Here is a 23,285-nt window from a genome sequence, read left to right on the forward strand (position 1 = left end):
TTTAAAATCTGATTTTGGACTTTTGTTTTCAGAAGCATGGCAAATAAATTTCTGGATTAAGTGAGAGTGTGTGTGTGTGTGTGTGTATACATGAATGTCTAAATTTCTAGATAGATAGATATGTGATGGCTAGTTTTATGGTCAAATTTGCTACACCACAGTACCCTCATAATTGGTCAAACATAATTCTAGATATTTCAGTGAAGGTATTTTTTTACATAAAAATAACCTTTAAATAAGTAGACTTTGAGTAAAGCAGACTGTCTTGCATAATTTGGGCTGGCTTCACTAATCAGTTGAAGGTCTTAAGAGAAAAGAGTAGGGTCCCATAAGGAAGAGGGAATTCTGTCTCTGGGCTGCCTTGAATTCTAGCTGCAACATCACTCTTCCCTGGGTCTCGGGCCTTCAAGCCTGCTCTGCTGCTTCAAGCTTATTAGTCTCCTAGTCATGTAAACCAATTCCTTGCAATCAATCGATACATACACACATACACATGTGTATATAGGTGTATATATAAGTGCGTATACACACACATCCTATTCATTCTGTTTCTCTAGAGAAACTTTACTACTATAATATCTATTTATTGAGATTTTAAAATATATCAATGAACTAACAGCAGAGTCAGAGAAATCTTCAGAGACCAAGAGATACTATGAATCAAAAGAAAGAAGCTAATATTAAAATGGAAGTTTGACCTAGCAGAACCTGCTGATCCTGGTAATATGAAGAACTAGTCTTCAAACTTAGAGATTACAATATATCTAAAAGAACTGCAGGGGAGGAGGGACTATATACTTATACATATATTTTTAAGTTGACATATAATTTTCTTCATTAGCCTTGCATTGCAAAGGATATAATTGTTTGTGTACTGTAGCTATATATAGGTTTATACACACATACGTACAGATATATCTTAAAAATAAATTGCCAGTTATTTTTAAAGCACATTCTATGGATTCTCTTTATAATAGCAATAGCAATGTCACAGCACCATCATACACTATAAGACCTGAACAAGCTTAACTTTACCAGCTGAACAAGTAGTTAAGTAAATAATAAAAGTCAGAGAATTACTTGACAAGGTGCTTTATTAAGATGTCCAGCATCTCTCTGTTTTTCTCCGGCAATTTGTGCACCAGTGCGTGTACAGCCTCTACCCGGTAGTTTTGGTCATCAGATTCTGTAACATAAAAAAGGTTGCAAATTTCAAGTTTTAACTGCACTCAGATAAGTACATAAACATGAATAGTCAGCATAACCACATCTACCCCTTATGCCATAAAAGTGCTGCTTCATGTGGTATTATCTCATATCATTCCCTAAGACTGAGACAGGCATAGTAACTTGTTAGTAAGTTAGTGAGTAAGAAAGTTAACAAGTCCAGGTCTACCTAATCCACACCTGCACTCTTAGCCACGGACCTATATACTTCCATACAACCAGAATTCATCACCTGCTTTGGTTTTGCTACACAAGTACAGAACCAAACCTTTAACAATGTGAGTAATCACAGCAATTGTCACAACCTGCCTAATGTGTCAAGCACCATAACACTTGATCACACTGAAACCTTCAGTGACTCCATCAGACTGGGGGAAGCAGGCATTGCTTTCCAAATTTTACAGATTCAAAAACAACCAGGAGTTATTTTTCTGAGGGGTAGAATCACTGTGCAAACAGACACCTGGTCAATTTTAAGCCGATGTTAATAATGGTAAATCTGAAAAGTGAAGAATCATCCACAGCAAGTCTAATCAGCCAGCCGAAAATCAAGATGCAGACATGTCCACTAGAACAGAAGTTTTCTATCATTTTCATACAGCAACAGGGTGGTTAACTCTTGCAGATCAGCCTGACATTTCTGGTGGACCAATAGTTGAAAACAACTTAGCTACACAAACTCCTAACATTTCAGAGTAAGGAAGCTATTTAACATTCTTTTAATAAATTCTGGGGTGACTGTCCACACTACCAAGACCCTTCTCTGGAAACTGACCAACCAATGGGGCTCTTATGGGATCGCCTAGAAGAGTACAGAAAGGAGTGAGGAGAAGCTGGACCAGACATGCGCTCTCCCAGGAGGTAAAATGACGTCACTGAAACTGAGCTGTCTGCTGGACACGTGAAAAGGCAGACCATGGGACACCAAGGCTGCCACGAACAAATGTGCTCCAATCAAGAAAATACGACTCAAAACGGAGACTAAACTGAGGCACATACGCAGCGAAGCAAAGAGATGAGAGACCCTTCAGATAAAGGGGGGAGAGAAACGTCAATGCCCAACTTTGCACTTCTGAGTTGCAGACCCATGGCAGCCAACCCCGCCTCTGCCAAGGAGTTCTGCACAACACCACTTGCCTATCAATAACTTCCCCTTTTTACTGAGCTAGATTTCTGTGGCTGGAAACCAAAGAATACCTACTTTTTATTAATTTAACATCTAGAAAGTAAGATTATCCTTGACCCGGACAAGAGGTGAATTCTTATAGACAAGGACATATTCTAAGGATCATGGTAGTGAATAATATGATCATTATTTGCCAGAGAACAGAGTAGAAAAAAAAATGTTTGTATCAAAACCACCAGCTTACTGGGTCATTTTAGCTAAGAGGTTCAAATGCCATTTGTTATTAAAACAAATTTTTTATAAGAGTTCTAAATTATGAGTCCATCAAACTGGTTTGTAATTCTGGTATTCCCATGAATTTACTAGTGTCCTTAGACAATGTCCTTTTGTCCACTCTAGATCCTGACTTCTTAATCAATGAAATGAGATGTCGGATTATATACATTCTATGGTCTTGTTCATCTCATAAAGATAGATTTTTATGAAGAGAATGTAGAGTAGATAGCTTTCAGGAGAAAGCTTAGTAGTATAGCAGTATATATCTATTTACAAGATCATGTGGTCAGTCATGTATGCTGGATTAAAAACCAACCAAGGTCACTCAACTTCATCTGACACTTTTATCAGCAAACAACATTTCCTGTGACATTACAATGTGTGGTAATAAAATAATGCCACTGATTTCTTTCTTGGATTGTGAAAAATATTCTTGTTACAGTCACACCTCATACATTTTAACAATGCAACACCAACCCCTAATTGTTACAGCTCATTGTGATGGGCTCTGATGGCGCCTTGGCACTCTGGTTCAAATGGTTTACAAGTAAGTATTTCTAACTTCTCAGATTACAAGTTCCTCACAGATTCCCCTTATCCCCACTGCCCCTCCAGTTTTGAATTAAACCTATCAGATGTGAATTAAACCTATCACAACATATTTTAACAGTCACAGATCTCAAGAAATGACATAGCTATGTGATCACCAATACTGTAAATATAATATGGGGGGAGAGGAGATTGATGGAAGTATCTGTTGCCTGCCAACAGTAACTGGGATAGAGTATGTGGGTATGTGTATGGTAGAGGCATAACTGAGCATACATATGTGTAGTCTTAGCTATTTAACCAAAGTTGCTCTTGCAAAAAAAAAAAAAAATGACATCCATCAATCAAATTAAAATGTAATTAGAATAATTACATCTCCTTCTAATCATCCCAGACTCACCCCACTGAGGTCTTATGAAATGATCAAATATTTTAGTTCATTCTGCAATTTCTTATCTGTTAATAAGCCATATTGTAAGCTATTAAGTATCGGATTGACAATATCTTGGACAATATTTAGAGAAATCTTAACCAGCTCATTTAAACTTAGGCCTCTAAGTAATACAGCCTAAAATGACATTGATGGAAGCATACTTACTGACAGCAACAATAAAATCTTTGTGTAACTTGTAAGTCATCAGTGGTTCTGCAAGGCACCTACAATGGAGAATGAAGCACACTTCAGAAAGGCAGTATCTTTTTAGTTCCTCTGAACTTTCAGAGCTTCCTGAGAATGAGGGGATGGAGCTGCAGGATAAAGTCCTGGCTGGGGAGGCTCCAGGCAGAGCGAAAATGCAGCTCCAAGAGACACCAGGCCCCCTATAGCACTTCTTGCCACAATCACATTAAAAAAAATACTGAGAGACACTTTATTTTCACTTGGTGACAAAATTCCTCTCAGATATGGGGGTAATTGTTTAAGAAAAATAACTTCCAATTTCAACTTACTTTTAAAATTACACATGGACCCCATATTTAAATTTAATATGAAGCAGACATTATTTAGTATCCATAAACTACCATAGCCTTTTAAGTTTATTATTCGAGAAGTCAAGGACAAGCTCCAGAACACTGCACACACACGTTATGACCTGGCACCCTTTCCCCGCTAGACCTCAGGAGCCAGTGCAGCCCCGGTGATCGGAATGGCCGGCGGTGCCCAGGCCCGGGAGAGGTCACGGGCGAGTGCCAGGAGCCCCACCTTCCTCACCTGAGGTAGTTTTTCAGTCCACTTGTTATTGTCTTATTATCCCACAGTTCAATATCAATGTCCATATCAGGAGGGGATTTGGGAGCTAAAAAGAGTAAAAATAAAATGTTTCAATCGTTCAATTCAAAATATTACTCACACCATTAAGAAAATAGATAAATAAGTAGGTCAAAGAAAAAGAAACTCAATCTCAGATATTTCGTGTGGAATGACAGTTACCCAAATCAAATTATTGCTAATTGCTAATATCACAGAGCTGTGCCTTGTGTTGGCCATGCTTCTAAGTACTTCAGATGAATTAAAATTTCCAGTCCTTAAGAGACATGGACAAGAGTGTGGTGGTTACCAGGGGTGGGGGGAGGGAGGACGCAGGAGGGAGGGAGGGAGAGAGTTAGGGGGAGGGGGAGGGGCACAGAGAAAACTAGATAGAGGGTGACGGAGGACAATCTGACTCTGGGCGAGGGTATGCAACATAATTTAATGACAAGATAACCTAGACATGTTTTCTTTGAATGTATGTACCCTGAATTATTAATGTCATCCCATTAACATTAATAAAAATTTATAAAAAAAAAAATTTCCAGTCCTCACAATTCTTACTTAGGCAGGCACTATTATTGTCTCCATTTTATAGATGAGAAGGCTGAGGCATGGAAAGGTTAAGCAAATTACCCAAGATCACAAAGCTTTAAGCTAGGATTCAAGCTGCAATCTGAATGCAGCATACAGAAATCTGGTCCCTCTAGCTCAGGGGTTGGGAACCTATGGCTTGCGAGCCAGATGTGGCTCTTTTGATGGCTGCATCTGGCTCACAGACAAATCTTTAATAAAAAAAAAACGATAAAAATATAAAATATTCTCATGTATTACAATCCATTCATTTCCTACCGCTCATGTTCATGGTTGCAGGTGGCTGAAGCCAATCACAGCTGTCCTCCGGGACAACACCAAATTTTTATTGGATAATGCGTCGTAACATACATGAGTCATTGTACGGTTCTCACAGAATTATATTTTAAAATATGTGGCGTTCATGGCTCTCTCAGCTAAAAAGTTTCCCAACCCCTGCTCTAGCTAATCAAAGTACACTTGAGAAAAAAGACCAATGTTATAAAAAGATCCCCTCCCTCAATTCTGTTCATCCACTATAACTAAACAGTGAAAACTGAATACAAATATTAATTTTAAATATTACTTGAAAATAACTCTAGGACAAGCATAGTCTTTATCTAAAAAAAACTCATGGTTTAAATTATATATAAGAATATAAAAATTAATTAAGCAACAGCTTCATCCAAAACTTACAAAATGTGGTGTTCATGAGTTTCTGAACCTTGGAGTTCACTCCTCCTATTCGGTAGAGGCCTAAAATTGTGATGCCTAATGAGAAAGAAAAACCACAGAGAAATGGATTGAGACACAACTTCCCAAGTACAGAATGTTAAAGACTCAGACACATGCCTACACAGAATTTCAAAGCTACTTATCCAATTTTGTAATCTAACTTTAGAAAATCTACCCGGAAAGTTCCCACCAGACATACATTTCTCAGAGCAGACATTGAACAGTGATTTGAAAGTCTCTGAGGACGTTCGAAGTAGCAAAGTACACTGCCTACTCACCACTATTTGAATAAAAAAAATGTATTACACATGGAAAGGGATGAACAGCATTGCTCATCTATTTCTTCAGTCATGGAGTTCTGCAGGGTAAACAGTTTTGTGGCATTTAAATCTTCACTTTAAAAGTGAGGAAACAGTTTTCAGTTTTTTCTGATTAATTAACTTATTTCACTCCATATAATGTTATCAAGATCCATCCATTTTGTTGTAAATGATCCGATGTCATAAGTGGGACATAAAAATGAGACTAAGAGACATGGACAAGAGTGTGGTGGTTACAGGGGGGGGAGGGGGAGAGGGGAGGGGAGGGGCACAAAGAAAACCAGATAGAAGGTGACAGAGGACAATTTGACTTTGGGTGATGGGTATGCAACATAATTGAATGACAAGATAACCTGGAGATGTTTTCCTTGAACATATGTACCCTGATTTATTAATGTCATCTCATTAAAATTAATAAAAATTTATAAAAAAAAATGAGGAAACAGATTCAAAGAATTTAAGAAACTACTTAAACCTCTCAAAACTTCTAAGTGGCCGCATCAAATTTTGAACCAAAGTTTACAGAACTGCAAAGCCCAATATGAGTTTTGCTTTAGACAAGTCTTCCTGGAAGTGTAATTGTCTAGCAGGTAATCAGAGTAGGCTTCAGGAGGGAGGGGATGAGCAGAGGAGGAAAAGGTGCTGAAATTGGGACAGTGACTGATGTCACTGAAGGAACTCATGTAGGAAGGAGGGGCTGAAGAAAAATTACTTGGGAGTCCTATTGAACTCCCTATAGCTTGAAAAAAAAATCCAAAAAACTAAAGAAGTACATACAATAACAAACAATACGGAGTCCATCAAGGAGAAGTACACTGAGGCTATTTTGGGAAATGTCACTAAGAGAAATACGTTTATAGAATGATTTTTGATAAACTGAAGTTGAAAGTAGAGCTATTTATGTGTTTATGTATTTTATATATTCATATAATTCTTAAAATTAATTTCATGTTAATGGCTAAATACATTCTCATTTTGTGAGCATTTTTATATAAGAATGGGGACCACACTATGGTAACCATATGTTTGTCAGGCTATACTGACCTCTTGTTTCCACAGCTTGAATGCATTTCCTCACAAAGTTGAACCCTGCTTCATTTAAGTACACTGAAATTAAAAGAAAATCATATTAGGTGTTTATGATGAACCTGACATTTCCCCATCATTTGGCTCTGTTGGTTTATGACTTAATGGTAGTTCTGGATAGAGTCTGAATTTTTACATTTCTACATTGGTAGAAGTGGAGGAAGATGGTTCACATTCACCAAAGTTATTATATGAACTTGCTTCATTAGAAATACAAATTCTTTTAGAAAGTAAACATGTTACACTGAGCCCTAGCCAGGTAGCTCAGCTGGTTAGAGCACTGTCCTGATTTGCCAAGATTACGGGTTTGATCCCTGGTAACACATACCAGAATCAACCATGAATGGATAAATAAGTGGAACAACAAACCAATGTCTCTCTCTCTCCCTCTCACTCGTACTTCCTTTCTCTCTAAAATATATAAATAAATAAGTTACATTTACCTATCCATTTTTCATAAAATTAGCAATATCCTTCACTACAGGTTTTTACAGATAACAAAAGCAAAATCAATAAGAATAAACTTTTCTCGTATGTTAATAACTATATTACAAAGCTATTCATATATTCTTTCCCATGGGATTCTCAAAACAACATTATGAAGTAGAGAGAAGGTTTTACAATCTTAAAATGATTCATTGGATTGCTAGAAACTTCATTTTCTTTGTTCTAAGCTCTAGAGCCAGGATTCTAACTTAGGTTTCTCGATTCCAAGCCCAATGTTCTTGCTATTGCAATTTGTATCATATTATGTACTCTTATTGACCAATGTCACCCTGTTAAATTTAATTTTCTAAATACAATTTTTTTTAAAAAAGTAATTCAAAATAACCTTAGTCATGATACTAAAAATCCCCAAAGGTTATTATGATTATTATTACACAATGAAGTAACAATTTATTTTCATTGCTTTATGTCAGATTTTCTTTAAATCAGTTTACTTTCTTTTAAGGTTTTGGGTCCTGATAAAATTATAGTACTTGTTTAAAAAGAAAGAATTTAAGAATACCAAGTAACACTCAGGAAAAAACAACTCAAAAATTTTATGAAATGTAATGAAAACTTTTATCACATTCTGGAGATACGGTATTTCTTAATATTACCAAATAACATCTGAAGATGATTCAAACTAATAAAAAAATTAAAACAGGCTTCAATTTAAATATATGTTAAATATATTCATATAACTCAACACAGATCCAAAAAAAACATATGTATCATAAAATTATGCTAGCCTGACCCGGTGGTGGTGCAGTGGATAGAGCATCGACCTGGGACACTGAGGTCCCAGGTTCAAAATCCTAAAGTCACTGGCTTGAGCATGGGATCATAGACATGATCTGAAAGTCGCTGGCTTGAGCCAAAGGTCACCAACTTGAGCCCAAGGTCACTAGCTCTGCTGGAGCCCCTGGTCAAGGCATGTAGGGGAAGCAATCTATGAACTAAAGTGCTGAAATTACAAGTTGATGCTTCTCATCCCTCTCCCTTTCTGCCAGTCTGTCTCTCTCAAAAAAAAAGAAAACTATGCTAAAAAAAAAAATCACAAGGGGCACCAGCAACAGTCAAACTTGAAGCAATCCTACGCATAGAATACCACTGAAACTGAATAATTGAATGGTTTGAAAAATCTATGGCTCAAAAAACTATAGGTACTGACATGAAAGAATGTTTATTATGTGTTGTTAGGTGAAAAAACTAATCCACAGCATGATATGACCCAATTTGATTAATATGTAATAATTTGAGAATATTTTTTCTTAGGAAAAAACTAACTTTTTACTTGCAAACTACAAGTAAAAAAAAAAGAAGAGGATAAATGTAGCAATTCTCATTTTTATTTGCAGGATAGGAACTATCTAATATTTTAAAAAATAAATAGTTCAGAAATTTTAAAAAAACATATTAAGAAATATGCCAAAACTAAAATATGTGCTGTCACCAAATAAGAACTGGCTCATTTATTTATGTGTCTGCAGGTCAAGTGAACAGAACTTGAATGCTCTGGGTGAGCTCAACATACAAAGATGAACGGCCATGAACATGAGTTGACAACCTACACGAGAGTGGAGCTCCATTTGAACACCAAGAAGTGATTGTTTCCAATAACTCAAAGTGCTACGTATTTATACATTATACGTTCAGAAAATTTTAAAGTAGTTACTGGAAAATAGAAAAACAAGTGGATGAAGATGTGAGGAACTACTATAAAATAAATTTTAAAAATGAGAAAGAAATGATTAATTTTCATTTTTAACAGCAAAAACCAAGCCCAGAAATGTAATCTTAGGTAAAAACAATATAGTAGTATTTTTGTATCAATTAAAACTGCAAGTTCCTGGCATTTATAATGGTTGGTTCCTAAGGTCACATTGTTCAACTTTTTGATAAAAATAAAAGTGTGAAAGAAAATAATTTTTTAAAAATTTCAATAAAACTTGCCCATGACAAAATGAGTGAATATAACTGTGATATAGAAAACAGAATTTAAGTATCCACATTGAGAAAAATAAGCAATAACAAGGCTATATGTATTTGAGGGTACACTGAGATTTTTGGCAGCAAAACCCCAGCCTGTTTCAATCTACCAACAGGACAGGCTCATTATGAAGAATGCAATCTTGCATTCAGTGTGACTGCCAGGTCATTCCTTGTGCGCCATTATCTGATGTGTCCAATGCATCTTGTGCTTTAGTTCTAGCCACTTGACTAAATAAAATGCCATCAATCAATCCAGAGATGTGGAAGAGTATCATATGCCGGCAAAAATATCCATGCTTTTGCTTGTTTCCTTTGAACAGCTTTGCTACTGCTTGAAAGAGTACAGGGAGGTTCTGTAGTGTGGAGATAGCACCTGCCTTTGTTTGGAGCCAGGCAAACCCAGCATTGGATCTCAGCTCTAGTTTAGACTATAAATGGGAATATGCTTACTAATTTTTATAAACCCTAGTTCTTTCACTTATACAATGAAGGGAAATATTGATAATAAAGCATGTTAAATGTTTGTTGAAGATAAAGATAAAGCCTCATGAAGCACTGAAGAGTTCCTACCATGGAAACTAACCTAAATAAAGAGTAGTTTCCTTTTCCATGTGCACCTGTCCACACATCACTGCTATACAAATGAAAATAAAAGAAATAAATATGTCAATCCTTAGTTCTAACCAGATGAAAGGGACAGTAGTTATTCTCCTACTTTCTAGTTGTATTACTAGGCATAGTTTTTAATCTCTCTGGGCCTCAGTTCCCTCTTCGAAATAGTAAGGACAGTAGCAGTATCTTCTTCAGAGGGCTGTTTTCAGACGAAACATTTGCAAAACTCCGAGAATATCGCTTGGAATACAGTAGGTGCTACAGAGTGTTGGCTACTGCCATCGCCACCATTATTGGCTATGGGAGAATAGAAATACCTACATATGTAAATTACATGAACAAGGTATTTTCTGGGCATGCCTGTAGTCCCTGAGGCTTGAGGAATTATCTGCCAGGACTGTTATTTTTTCAAAGAGACATGTATTATTATTTTTAAAATATTTTGTGCTAGAGGAAAACTCTGTTTCTTTAAATAAACACAGATCAGGCATAACCCCTACGGAACCCTGTGAATCTAGCTGGCTACTGAAAAAAAAGTAACTTGTATATTAAGAAAAGTTCCTATATTCTCATTATCCGTTAATAAATCACAATGAACAAACATATCCTCTCATTGGAATTGAGCAGACTGAAGTAGTCTGGAATTACTCTTCACCCAGATATGCTGCACCTTCCTACAGGAAGATTACGTTTTCCAGTTCCCACGGAGATAGCATGGCCACACGTAAGCACTAGCCAGTGAAACAGGAATGGAAGTGGCCAGTGTCATCCGGTGGACACCAAGAACCAGTGTGGGGCTTGCCAGGTCTTTCTCTCCCTGGCTCGAGATCAACAATGACACAGGGAGAGGCTACTTCATGAGCCTGGGTGCCAGAGTGACCACTATGTGTGAGACCCGGAGCCACAGCTGACCTGAATAGACACGTATTACAGTCAGGAAACAAACCTTTACTGTGGTAAGCCTCTGGGATTTGAGGATCATCTGTTACCACAGCATAACCTGGCCAGTTCAAATTAATATTGTACAACTTAAACAGTTTGCTGTGACAGAAAGGAATAAATTAAATAAAGGCTGTACCATACCATTAACTGTTCCATGCTTAACTGAAATACATCTTTTTGTTTTAGGCTACTGACTTACCGAGTCATACAAAAAGGCAGCAAAGGACAGCAGCAGCAGTGCCTACTCATGGCTGCCTTGCCAACTACTCTTTAACAGTGCTTTCCCTTAAGCACCCAGACGTTTCTGCCCAGGTCGCACAAGAAGAGGGCAACGTGTCTTAAACAGGCAATTGCACACCCTGTCCCCTGGTGACTGGCAGAAAGGTGGCCACATGGAGTGTTGTTTCCGAGGGAAGTCAGGAGCACACACAAACTCTGAAAGGAAAACAAGTGACTTCCCAAAGCCACGAAAGGACTACTAGACTTAATATCAATGCTAATGTAAATTCAACAAAAATACATCTTCTAGAGCTTAAAAAGGAGAAACTAGGAACTCCTTAGTGTTCAAATGAAATGTCAACAAAAAAGTATTAGTAAATCAAATCATATCTCTCACTGTGAAAGGCTTATAATTTGTCACCACTCTCCTGGAGTAGAGGTGGAGGTACTCGTGCCGCAACAGCAGAGGACAGGGAAGTAGGGATTGCTGAGTCAGTCAGTGCCCGGCCTGGGCAGATGGCCAGTGAGTGCTTACTGACTGACGGCTTCGTAATTACTGGTCTGTACCTGGCTTACTCAAGTACCTTCTCTGGTGGCTTCTATAAAGGTTAGTGCTTATCACCTCACAGGAGCGACTTTATCAACTCCTCACCGGGACCCCTACCCTTGCTCTGTATCTCCCTGTCACAGAGAGGACCAGAGGACTACACAGAATTCAACTACCACCAAATTTTAGGAACTGAAATTCTGTAATATTAATGATACCGGGACTTCAGAGGTAGAAACAGAAGACAGGTTAACTTAAAAACATTTTTATTCAATTGAAAGTTAAGTGTAAACATTGTCGCCTCCCCTCCCCGCTGAAACTATGCAGGGCTAAAGCTTTTATTGAAACTAAATAAAAGTTTCTATAGGCAGTTTGGCGGCACAAAAGCTATTAATCTCAACAGAATTCAAACAGCCATGAGGAAAAGAAAAAGAATAGTCATCCATACAACTAACAAAGCAAAAGTCCTTGTACTTTCAATTTTCCAGTAATTAAAAACCCAGCATGTCCTTACAGATGTAATCTAGTTGGCCTTACAGTACATTCTCAGGGTTGACAAAACAAAACAATACTTGTCTTAAATTTCTAATTCACTTTCCTAACCTTCCATTCCAGATTAAAAGGCCCTTGATCATGGACAACCGCACTATATGTGACTTGAAAGAAACAGGAAAGAGAAATGAGCACATCTCCTGGTGTTTGTGAAACCCATTGGATGCTTTCTCTTCTCCCTAAGGGATAAGCAGGTAACTCTCCATGGACCTGGCCCAGAATGCTCCTTCTTCCTGCTCTGCTCAGGAAGAGAACCTACTATCTGCCCCTCTGCCTGGGTCTCAGTGGTGGAAACAAAACTGTATTTGATCAGTGGCCTGGGGTTGGGGGTGGGAGTGGGGGTGGTGGTGAAGGAGGAACTATAACCAATGGATGTCTGAGAACCTCCAGAACTAAACTATCTAAACAGCAGTATGAAGCTCAGGAACATTTGTGACAGATGTCAGTTGCCTAGGATATGGAGAATGAGCATAACCTTTCTGTTTACTGCTGGGACAATACATTCCCTAGGCACACCTGGGGAAAGTCACTGAAGCACACAGTGGCAGAAACTTAGAACTGTTGGGAAATTATGAACGTGTCTTCTGGTCCAATCGCTTTGATTTTGTACATAAGAAGCAAACGTTAGCTGCCTGTCATTACACTTTCACTGCGACTTTAATTAGCAGAAACATCATTTGAGAGGACTTCCTTCTTCCTAGTTATGATCAGATGCCTGGAATAAAGTAGGTACACAATGGAATACATATTGTAGAATTGAATTGCATGAGAAAATAAGAACATTTTCTTTCACACTTCTCATTTTCTCCAGACGAAGAGTAGAAAGATCAGCTAAAAAAATAATCACACAAAACTGATGTTTGACCGGTGACAAGGCTCATGGCACCAACAAAGAATTCCAGAGAAAGCATTATTTAATACCATGTCTAGATTCAGTTGTGTTCTAAGGGTCCATCCTTGAGTAAGTCATTTGAATTTGAAAGAACTGTCTTTATAATGGATATGCAATGAAATCAATGTTAGAAAACACATTTCAAACTATATTCAAATGCAAATTATATAACAGGTTATTTTTTAGGTAATGGTTTAGATTGAACATTGAATACTTACAAAAGTCTTTAATTCATTGGTTAATGTTTCTGTGATTAGATACAAGAGGGTAATGGAATTTCTTTTTTAAATAATTTTTTGTTTTTATTTTTATTTTTAATTTATTGAATTTAGTGAGAGAGAGAGACAGAGAGGAACATCAATCTGTTCCTGTTTGTACCTTGACCAGGGATCAAACTGTGTTTTGGGACGATGCTCTAACCAACTGAGCTAACTGGCCAGGGCAAAAAGACTTTTATACTAATCACTTTCCTTGATTAGCAATAAAGAAAGAAATGCAAAACGAAACACTGGAAATATTTCTTTAATCTTTAATATTAAAGGGATTTTAAATCATATATTTTCTTTTGATAATTTTTGAAATTAATCACTACCAATAATTTTATTCAGTTAAAATGATGGGTTTTCTCAGACACTCAGCATTTATGACTTTCAGATGAGTGCTGAAAAAAAAATCAGTTTTTATTAATTTAAAAGTCAAGGTTATCAAGTCTATTTAAAGAATAAATTTAGACATTATGAGTAGAGTCAATTGAGTTAAAAAACTAAAAATAACTGTGATAAAATTACAAATAATCATTAAAATGACTTACTTTCTTCTTTCTTGCTCATAATGGCAGGCAGGGTATAAATCTAAAAAACACAGGAAGTCAATCAATTACTTGCAGTTAATGACCTAGTGGAGAAAATTACCAGGGTACAATGATACACAGAGAGCCTGTCTTGATTTCAAGGTCCTACAGCTGCTGCATCCACAGTGCCACCTCCCACCCTGTACCTAACCTTGCCTCCCCTCCCTTTCCATCCCTGACTGCCCTGGCCTGGGGAGAAGTCTACCTCTTTCCATCTGACTTGTGCATCTCATTCTCCTAATGTATGATAGCCCTGCTTGAGGAAGTAGGTCATGATGGAGTTTACCTGGTTGCTTTTTACTCGCATTATTCACTTAGTGTTTTCCTCTCAACATGTACAATGTTAACTGGTACTTGCTGAGCTATCACACTGTCTTCTGAATCTGCTCTAGGGCAGGTCTTGCCTCTCAATTTAGTGGTGAAAAGTTGTTTTGTTTAATTTTCCATCTGTCATTGACTGCTGTTGTTGCATATTACAATACATACAATTAAAATAACATAAATACTAAAAACATAATAGAGGCAGAGTCCAAAGTTTTTGTGAGGTTGAACAAATACAAAATGGTTTCTTCAAATTGTTACATTTTCCAGATGCTTAAACATCATTTCTGCCCTCATCTTGCCAGGGACCAGTACCCCTGAGAAGGATGGTCTCAAGGTCTGCAGGCTGCCCTTTGGGCAGCTCTGTTGTTACACAGGTACTTTACATGAGACTGTTCACAGGTTCTTCACCATCCAAGGACAGTTTCCAAGGGACAGAATGTGGTGTCCCACTGGCTCTGCAGGCTCACCCACCTGACCATCTAATGCCATGTTCTTCATAAAGAAAACAGTGGTTAATAGTTTATTCCTATTTACAAAAGCCTTCCCAGGAATTATAAATTAGCACGCTGACATTAAAATAGCTATTAGAAAAATAAGGATATGGACGAGGGGAAAAGTGTCAACCCACAGGCAGTTTTATCAAGTAAGACTACAGGACTAGTTCTTATCCTGAATTTGTTTATCACACTGATAACAAAGCTGAGATAGGACTTGCAAAGAGTGGGCACTCAATAACCATTAGCTGAACAGAATAATCCAATCAGCAACCAAATTAATGGCTGTAAGTGAATTTAAAAAATAATTTTTAGGGTTTTAAATCTATCCTGCATGTCCTCCTGAGAAACAAATCACAGAGTTGGTAGACGTGTCAGTACTGAGACAACACTAGGAATACAGTAGGCTTCCACTCCTCTGATTTGCTCTTTTAATATTTTCAAATACACTACAGACATAGAAAAAAATTCAGATGCATTTTTTCAGATGTCCTTTGTGATTATTAAAACAGTAAAACCTAAATAAAATGTATTATATCCTTACTGGTTCTTTCCCATCCATGGCTTCGAGCCAGAGCTTCCGATTAGCTTCTGAGAAGGCCTGCAATGTGATGATCCCGTGCCTAATAGAAACACATATTTTATATATTCAACTTATTCCTGTTATGTCTTTACACATTCATCATTTTTAAAATTCTTATTTAACTATAAAGGTAAAATTTGAAGAAAAATCAGGAAAAAGAAAAAAAGAAAAAGATAGAAAAGAGAAAAGAAGAAAAACATTTTAAAAAGGTAAAAAAAAAGATGACCTACACCTATCTTTCAGAAAATCACTGTAGACACCAACACACACAAATATTTTTAATCCTACTGATCACAGGTGGTAAAGCAATTTAATGTTCTAGGTATAAGAGTATCTGAAGGAAGTAGTTTTAAATTATTTCCCTGAAACTACCAAAAAGGCTGATAGCTAAATTCAGTCAATTTCAAAACCACCTAAACGTTCTACAATATGAGAATAATTGAGGTTAGGATCCCAATGTGGTACAACCTAGTCACTAAAAATATCATAATTACGATGAGTATATAGCAATATAGAAAGCCTCATACCGTAACTATCTAATTAATAAGAAGATACTAAAACTAAAGTGTTTAACTAAAGCATGATCACAATATTATAATTACCCATTTAAAAACAATTATCTCCCATGCACCCACTCTGAAATAATTACTTGAGGATGTACTTCAAGAGAAACAGAGTGGACAAAGAGAGGGAGGAAACTGATACAAGAAAGACAAAGATATGTGATCCAAATACAGTGGAATTAATGCAGTAATTAACAGTGCAGACTGTTCAGAAAATAAATTTAAACAGGAAATTAGAGGGCTCCATGATGAGAACATCAAGAAGAATTGATATACATGGCAAATAATAACCTATCTATATAATATAGTCTCAACCAACCATCTAAACAGAAAAAGACTTTCTACTAATGAAAATATGTCTAGTCAAAATTGTAATAAAAAGAAAATGTTCCAGAATAAATCTAAAAAATAGTATGTAACTCTCCAAAGTGAGTTCAATTCCCCATTGATTATTTAATAACTTTAATGTAACACCGGTCAAAAATCCCAAAGGAGTTTTCTGAAGAGGAAGAGAAACTTAGTAAGTGGTTTCATAACATATGAGAACACAGGTCCAAAACAGGTAACACAATATTAAAGACGCATAAGAATGGGGGTCTTGCACTATGGTAGTACAAGCTATCATATACGTAAGCAACAGTACATACAGTATGTAGAAGTGTATATATTATGTCATAGTATATATAGAGGCCACACACAAAGCTACAGTATTGAGAAAATACGGTAATGCAAAAGGGGAGAAACAGATCATGAAATAGAACAAAAATCAAAAAGTACATGACTTCTTGTTTCTATTCTGCTATACTGATCCAAGAAAGGAGTAGAGTTAAATATTCTCATTAGGTTATAACCTCGGGTATAACTTATGTCTCTCCCAATATCCTGTGGCTAAGGATGTCCAGGACAGTGCTTTATACAGGGTCCACACTGAATCTCACTGGCTGCAGGAGCTAGTGAAATTCTCAGCTGTGCCTTAGTAGTCCTTGGAAGCAAGACCTTCAGGCTTCACAAAAGTCTACAAACAGGCTGCCTGACTGGTGGTGGTGCAGTGGATAGAGCGACATGTGATGCTGAGATCCCAGGTTCAAAACCCCCGAGGTCGCCAGCTTCAGCAGGCTCATCCTGCTTGAATGCAGGGTACCTAGCTTGAGTGTGGGATTGTAGACATGATCCCATAGTCACTGGCTTGAGCCCAAAGTTGCTGGCTTGAGCAAGGGGTCACTGGCTCAACTTGAATCCCCTAGTCAAGGCAAGTGTGAGAAGTAATCAGTGAACAAATAAGGTCACACAACTATGAGTTGATGCTTCTCATTTCTCTCCCTTCTTGTCTCTCCCTCCCTCTCCCTCTCTGTCTCTAAAAAAAAAAAAAAAAAAAAAAAAAAAAGAGTCTACAGAGAGGCTGAGCCAGGAGTTCTGCCAATGTTCTCAGGCACCTTCACTGTGATGGACTTCCCTGAATGCGGTCACTTATACTGATTTTCCAGAATTCGGGGTCCCCAAACCTTTTACACAGGGGGCCAGTTCACTGTCCCTCAGACCACTGGAGGGCCACCACATACAGTGCTCCTCTCACTGACCACCAATGAAAGAGGTGCCCCTTCCGGAAGTGCAGCGGGGGCGGATAAATGGCCTCAGGGGGCCGCAGTTTGGGGACGCCTGTTCCAGATTCTTCTTTGAGTAATGTTACTTTTTTGCTAGCATCTGGTATTTGATTTATTTTTTTGAAAGCTTCATGCAATATGCATTTGTTGAATGGCCATGTAAAAGAATGAAACAAACATGTATAGTTTTAAAAAGAGATTTGGAATAAGCACTTGTATAGTGTTTCACATTTATATTTAAACAGAGAAACAACTAAATATAAAGTAAAGAGAAAAGCTCAAACCTTTCAACTACTTCTATGTCAAAGCAGAATCGTTTGTCAATTGAATCTGTCTTTCGACGTATACAAGATTTTAATTTAAACATTTCTGGTGAGCTGGTAACAAGGCCATTCTGAAACAAGAAGGGGAACATGTGTTGATACAATGACAAGGTGAACTCAAAAATATTACATCTTCCACCTAAAAGCACTGTACTGAAATGTAAACTTAAGAGTATAGGCTATGTCTCAAGGCCATAATCACACTCTGTCCTGTGAATGAGACATTTTGCCCAATTATAATATACCAAATTATTAATTAACAAATTCATTGCATTTATGTATATATTTATTCAAAGTCTGTGATATGTCTGTTTAGTACACTTCAATATATTTACTTATAATATTAAGTTCAGATTTAGAGAAGGCATGAAATTAGAGTTAGAGTAATGTCACAATTAGATATCCAGAATGCCTGTCAGGATACAACACTGTTGCTCTGTATCAAAAGTTCCTAGGTTGCTGAGAGATTACTATTGTATGTGTATGTGTGTGTCTCTGTATTAGAGCCTTACAATATTAAAGGACAGCTGGCAAAAAACCTTAAGAGAGCTACTAAAATAATATAGGTCTCACATATAGTTGCTGTGATGCTATTGCTATATCATACATACTATGTGATTTCTTTGTTGGTAACAACTGCTACTCTGCTACTAACACTAAGACACTTTGAACAGGATCCAACATAGGCTCAATAAATAGGAATTTTCTTCTATACCTGAGATGCCACTTTTAAGAGGAATGTTTGCCTAATGGCTGATTAATTCTACTTTCTCTGCCTGCAAAAGTCTTAGATTTATTAAGAGAACTATGGCTGGGTCTATTTGATATTAGCTCACTGACTGTCACATGAGCTAAATTTCTGGCAATCTTTCTCATGAAACTTTTAGAGTAGAAACTATGAGTGATTATAGCATTTAATGACTTCTCATGATGGTGGCAATCTAAGTTTTCCTCTGGTATGTTGTCCTTTACTTTTTGTCTCTCCACTTGAATTATTAAACTCTAAAGAATACCAAGCACAAGAAGTTTCAAATGATGTACATATCTGAGCATGTGTCTAAGGATCAAAGTTTATCTGCCATGATCCATACCACATGATGGGCGAGTCACTTACTCTCTATCATCTTGATTTTCTAATCTGTTAAAATAAGGCCAGACTAAATAATCTTTAAAGCACACTGTGTTCCATATTGTTCACTAGCCATGCAAGCCATTCAGGGACCAATTTACTCTTGGAGTAAATGAGCGTCGATCGATTTCTTCTGACAAACTTCATTGGCCAGCATTTCAGTAAACAGTACACAACAGTGCGGAAGGTGATAGGCTTGCAGAGGGGAAGCGGCCTCCCATAGAGGCCATCTGGGGGAAAGATGCACAATCCCTGGGCCTGGTCCAGCCACTGACAGTCCCTCCTGGGCTACTGGCCAAGCAACAGCACAGGAACAAATCTGCTACCAAGGTTATGAGATGTTACCTCAGTAGTCTATTGAATGATCCCTACCTTTGATTCAACTGCTTATAAACATCCCATGGCCATGGTAAAACAAACAAACAAACAAACAACATCCTGGCCACTTTATTTTTTTAAGTGACCAAGGTCACTAAAGTGAGAGAAACTCTTTTTTAATGTTTAATTGTTATAAATTACATACATGTTTATTAGAAAAACAAGTACACATGAATTTTTTGTTTGTTTTACTTCTATTTCTTAAATAACCTCAGTACAAATAAAAACAAAGAACAAAAACTCACCATCTTCCCGCTGGACTTCATTTCTGAAACACTCATTGTGAATGTTTTACTTCCCTTATCATATGTGCAATAATGTTTAATCCACGTAAAACCAAGTGGTCCTAATGGAAGGAAACAAACAGTGTGGGTTGTTAATAAATGACTGGTATCGAGTTTGCACAGTTTTGGACGCTATGATACACGACTGAGCATTTCCATAGACTAAGTCAGTTGGAAACTTTTACTGAGTGAGAGTGAGAAAGGCAATATGGAGGGAGAGTGATAGAGGGCAGAGTGTCTTGAAATCAAACAATTTGGCTTCACTAGCAGCTCTGACACTCTGTAAAGTCAAGAGTTCCTTTAGATCTGAACTTCAGTTATCTCATCTGTAAACGTGGGATATTTATATTGCACTGAAGTAGAAAGAATGAGAAATAACAGTCTGAGTTACTATAAGTGGTCTCCTTCTTGTCCTCCATTCTTGAAACTGCTAGAAATACCCTGCTAAAATTTGATCATTTCACCCCTTTGTGAAAACCCCTCCAGTGGTCTCCTATGTCACTCCAGATAAATATCAAAGAGCCTATGACTATCCCTCATTGTGGCTCTCACCTCACATCTTACTACCTTCTGCTCCATACACTCAGCTCCAGCCACCCTGGCCCCTTGCTGCTCCTTAAACACAGTGAATGCATTTCTGTTCCAGGGCATTTGAACTTGCTGTTCCCCTAGGCTGCACTGCTTCTCCTTCAGGTATCTGCATGACTTGCACTGTCACTTCCTTCAGGTCTCTTCTTAAATGTCACATTCCTGATACTACCTTTCTTGTAGAGATAGCTTGCCTATCAACACCCACACTTTGGTATTTCTTGCTTTACGTTCTTAGCAGTTATCGCTGTCTAAAATATGATAAATTTTACTGATTTATCCTATTTATTGTTTTTCTCTGCTACTAGAGTCTAAGTCTCTAAGAGCAGGAAAATGTGAGGTTCTGCTAACTGATATATTCTTAATCCTTAGAACAGCTCCAGATATATAGTTGTCGCTCAATAAATATTTGACAAATGAAGAAATGAATCACTCATCTTTCTCTAAGACTTTATTGATTTTGGAGTTATTTGCTGTTACCACTAATCTGAAAAAAAAAGTGAATCCAAATAACTTTGTAAAATGAAAATGTTTCACTGTTTACAGAACAAGAAAGTTTTATATGTATAATGCTCACATTTTCCCCCATAAGTACTCTACGACCCTTCCTGCAGCACACCATGCTATCATCCTATATTCTCCTTAAGGAGGGGTAGGCTACTGCTTCACCAGGGTGTAGGGATGCATCGTGAGTTCAATTTTCCCCCATAAGTACTCTACGACCCTTCCTGCAGCACACCATGTTATCATCCTATATTCTCCTTAAGGAGGGGTAGGCTACTGCTTCACCAGGGTGTAGGGATGCATCGTGAGTTCAGTTTTCCCTATGCTGCTGCTTCACCAGGGTGTAGGGATGCATCGTGAGTTCAGTTTTCCCATGACCAAGGTGGGAGACCTTCAGTTTTCGCATAGACAAGCCACTGATCCTGTATCCGAATGGCACAGTGGCTGAGTGGGTTGAAACAAGTGTAGCTTGTTTTCTATGAAACTTCTCCATTAAGGGACCCATCCTGCTCAACACCTGGATCTTTCCAGCAATAATTACATACGATATTATTGCTGCTTTGGTTTCACAACCATATATTTAAAGCACGAAATGGAAGTGTAAAAGTGCACCTCTTGAGAAACGTGTTTCATGAGCAATTGGAATTTTTTCCCCCTGTAATAACAGTGCCCTTGGTGTCAGGGCTTTAGCACTTAAACCACTACAGATTTTTAAATTAGTGGGTTCAGCTGTATGCTTGCAATCATAAAGGATTATTGCTGTTAACCTCAATTCTGTTTTAGGAAACATTTTACACCATATTACTTAACAATACTTGTTGATAATTCCATTACATGTTGTGTAAAATACTCAAAGGCTTAGAGCTGATTAGCCAGAAGTGGCTGGATGGAAATCCTTACAGTGACTACTACTTTGTGATTTATGAAGCAATATTAGCCATCATTTTGAAGCAAGGCTGCTATAATGCTCTGGTGATGCTTTAAACCTCAGTTGTTTTTTCCAGCCTCCATCCTAAATTCAGAACCTCAAGCATTCAATCCTCAAGTCTGCAACACACACATGCGACTCGCTTTAAAGTTTGCCGGGCACTAGGCCAGGGCAGATATCCTTAGACTAGCAATTCGAAGTCCGTAAAAAACCAGTCTTGAAAAATAAAAATTTATTATAACTCTGAATTTGCAAAATAAAACAAGTTTAATTATCTTACCCAATAATCATCTGAGATTGCTGAGATGCTGTTTACAAAATGGGAGGAAATGAACATTCACAGAATACCTACTAAGTGCCAAAATTTTATCTAAGAACTTTTTAGGTCAGATCTTATGTATATTATTTTACATATATACCTATGTATGTGTGTATGTGCGCACACACACATAATGTATATTACTTTACATGTATTTATATACACACACACACACACCGCATCAGAGCTTCAGATGGTATTACTTCCCTCATCAATAAAGCAAGTGGTTGCAGTTGTTCTTTTTAGGGAATACTATTTCTCAAGAGTGGTCATAAGAATTAAATGAGATAAGTATAAATTGCACAGAGTAGTAAGTATAAATTGCACAGAGTTAGAGCTCATGGTAAGCAGAGTCGTATTACTATGCAACACTACTGCTAATAGAGACATTTTACAGACATTCTCTCCAATTCTTGCCGCAACATCATTACAAGATAGACATAAGTCTCCTTCTTGTAAATGAGGAGACTGAGCTCAGAAGGCTGTTTGCCCAGAATCACCCAGTTAACAGGTGGCAGGCATGAAATTCCAATGTAGTTTTGTCTGGCTTTTGAACCCATGCTCTTCCTGGTTAAATTCAAGTCTGTGAGAATGTAATGTAATGCGTGCCTAGAGGTGGGTAACCTAGAAACCACATCTTCAGACAAAGTGGAGCTCTGTATCCAAACTGTAATGATCAGTCTCAGCCCCATCACAGCCATCTCCATTTGTCACTCAACTTACAGCTCTGAGAGTTACTATTGATCACTGGTTGCTGACTGCATGAGTTTGCCTTCTGCCTTTCACTACAGAATAAACACCCTGAAGCTGTATTCCTCATCTCATTTTCTGTCCCCCACAGAACTTATTCTCAGTGATAGCAACAGAACAATAGATACATCTTAGTGGACCGGTCAAAGTATTGAATTACAAATGTTTTCAAAGACTTCCAATGGAAAGGGGCTTTGAATATTTGTCCCTCATGTAAAAATAATTCTGAAGGCATATAAATCCATTAGTTTTTCTTTTTAAATCCCTAGGGAAGGGGAAGGGGAGTG

The 23,285-nt window shown here is 37.5% G+C and overlaps 1 protein-coding gene across 1 annotated transcript in view; it reads right to left on the minus strand.

The window, feature by feature from the left end:
• Positions 1 to 23,285, minus strand: part of ARHGAP42 (Rho GTPase activating protein 42) — a 294,437-nt gene that overhangs the window by 21,456 nt on the left and 249,696 nt on the right. Inside the window, exons 9-17 of the mRNA XM_066248014.1 lie at positions 19,871 to 19,971; positions 18,080 to 18,189; positions 15,593 to 15,671; positions 14,192 to 14,231; positions 7,097 to 7,159; positions 5,694 to 5,768; positions 4,389 to 4,473; positions 3,777 to 3,835; positions 1,081 to 1,186 (exon numbers count right to left, since the gene is read on the minus strand). Of these exons, the coding sequence (XP_066104111.1) occupies positions 1,081 to 1,186; positions 3,777 to 3,835; positions 4,389 to 4,473; positions 5,694 to 5,768; positions 7,097 to 7,159; positions 14,192 to 14,231; positions 15,593 to 15,671; positions 18,080 to 18,189; positions 19,871 to 19,971 (718 nt within the window). The remainder of the gene's footprint in view (positions 1 to 1,080; positions 1,187 to 3,776; positions 3,836 to 4,388; positions 4,474 to 5,693; positions 5,769 to 7,096; positions 7,160 to 14,191; positions 14,232 to 15,592; positions 15,672 to 18,079; positions 18,190 to 19,870; positions 19,972 to 23,285) is intronic.

This window comes from Saccopteryx bilineata, chromosome 1, assembly GCF_036850765.1.
Source record: "Saccopteryx bilineata isolate mSacBil1 chromosome 1, mSacBil1_pri_phased_curated, whole genome shotgun sequence".
Classification (NCBI taxonomy): domain Eukaryota; kingdom Metazoa; phylum Chordata; class Mammalia; order Chiroptera; family Emballonuridae; genus Saccopteryx; species Saccopteryx bilineata.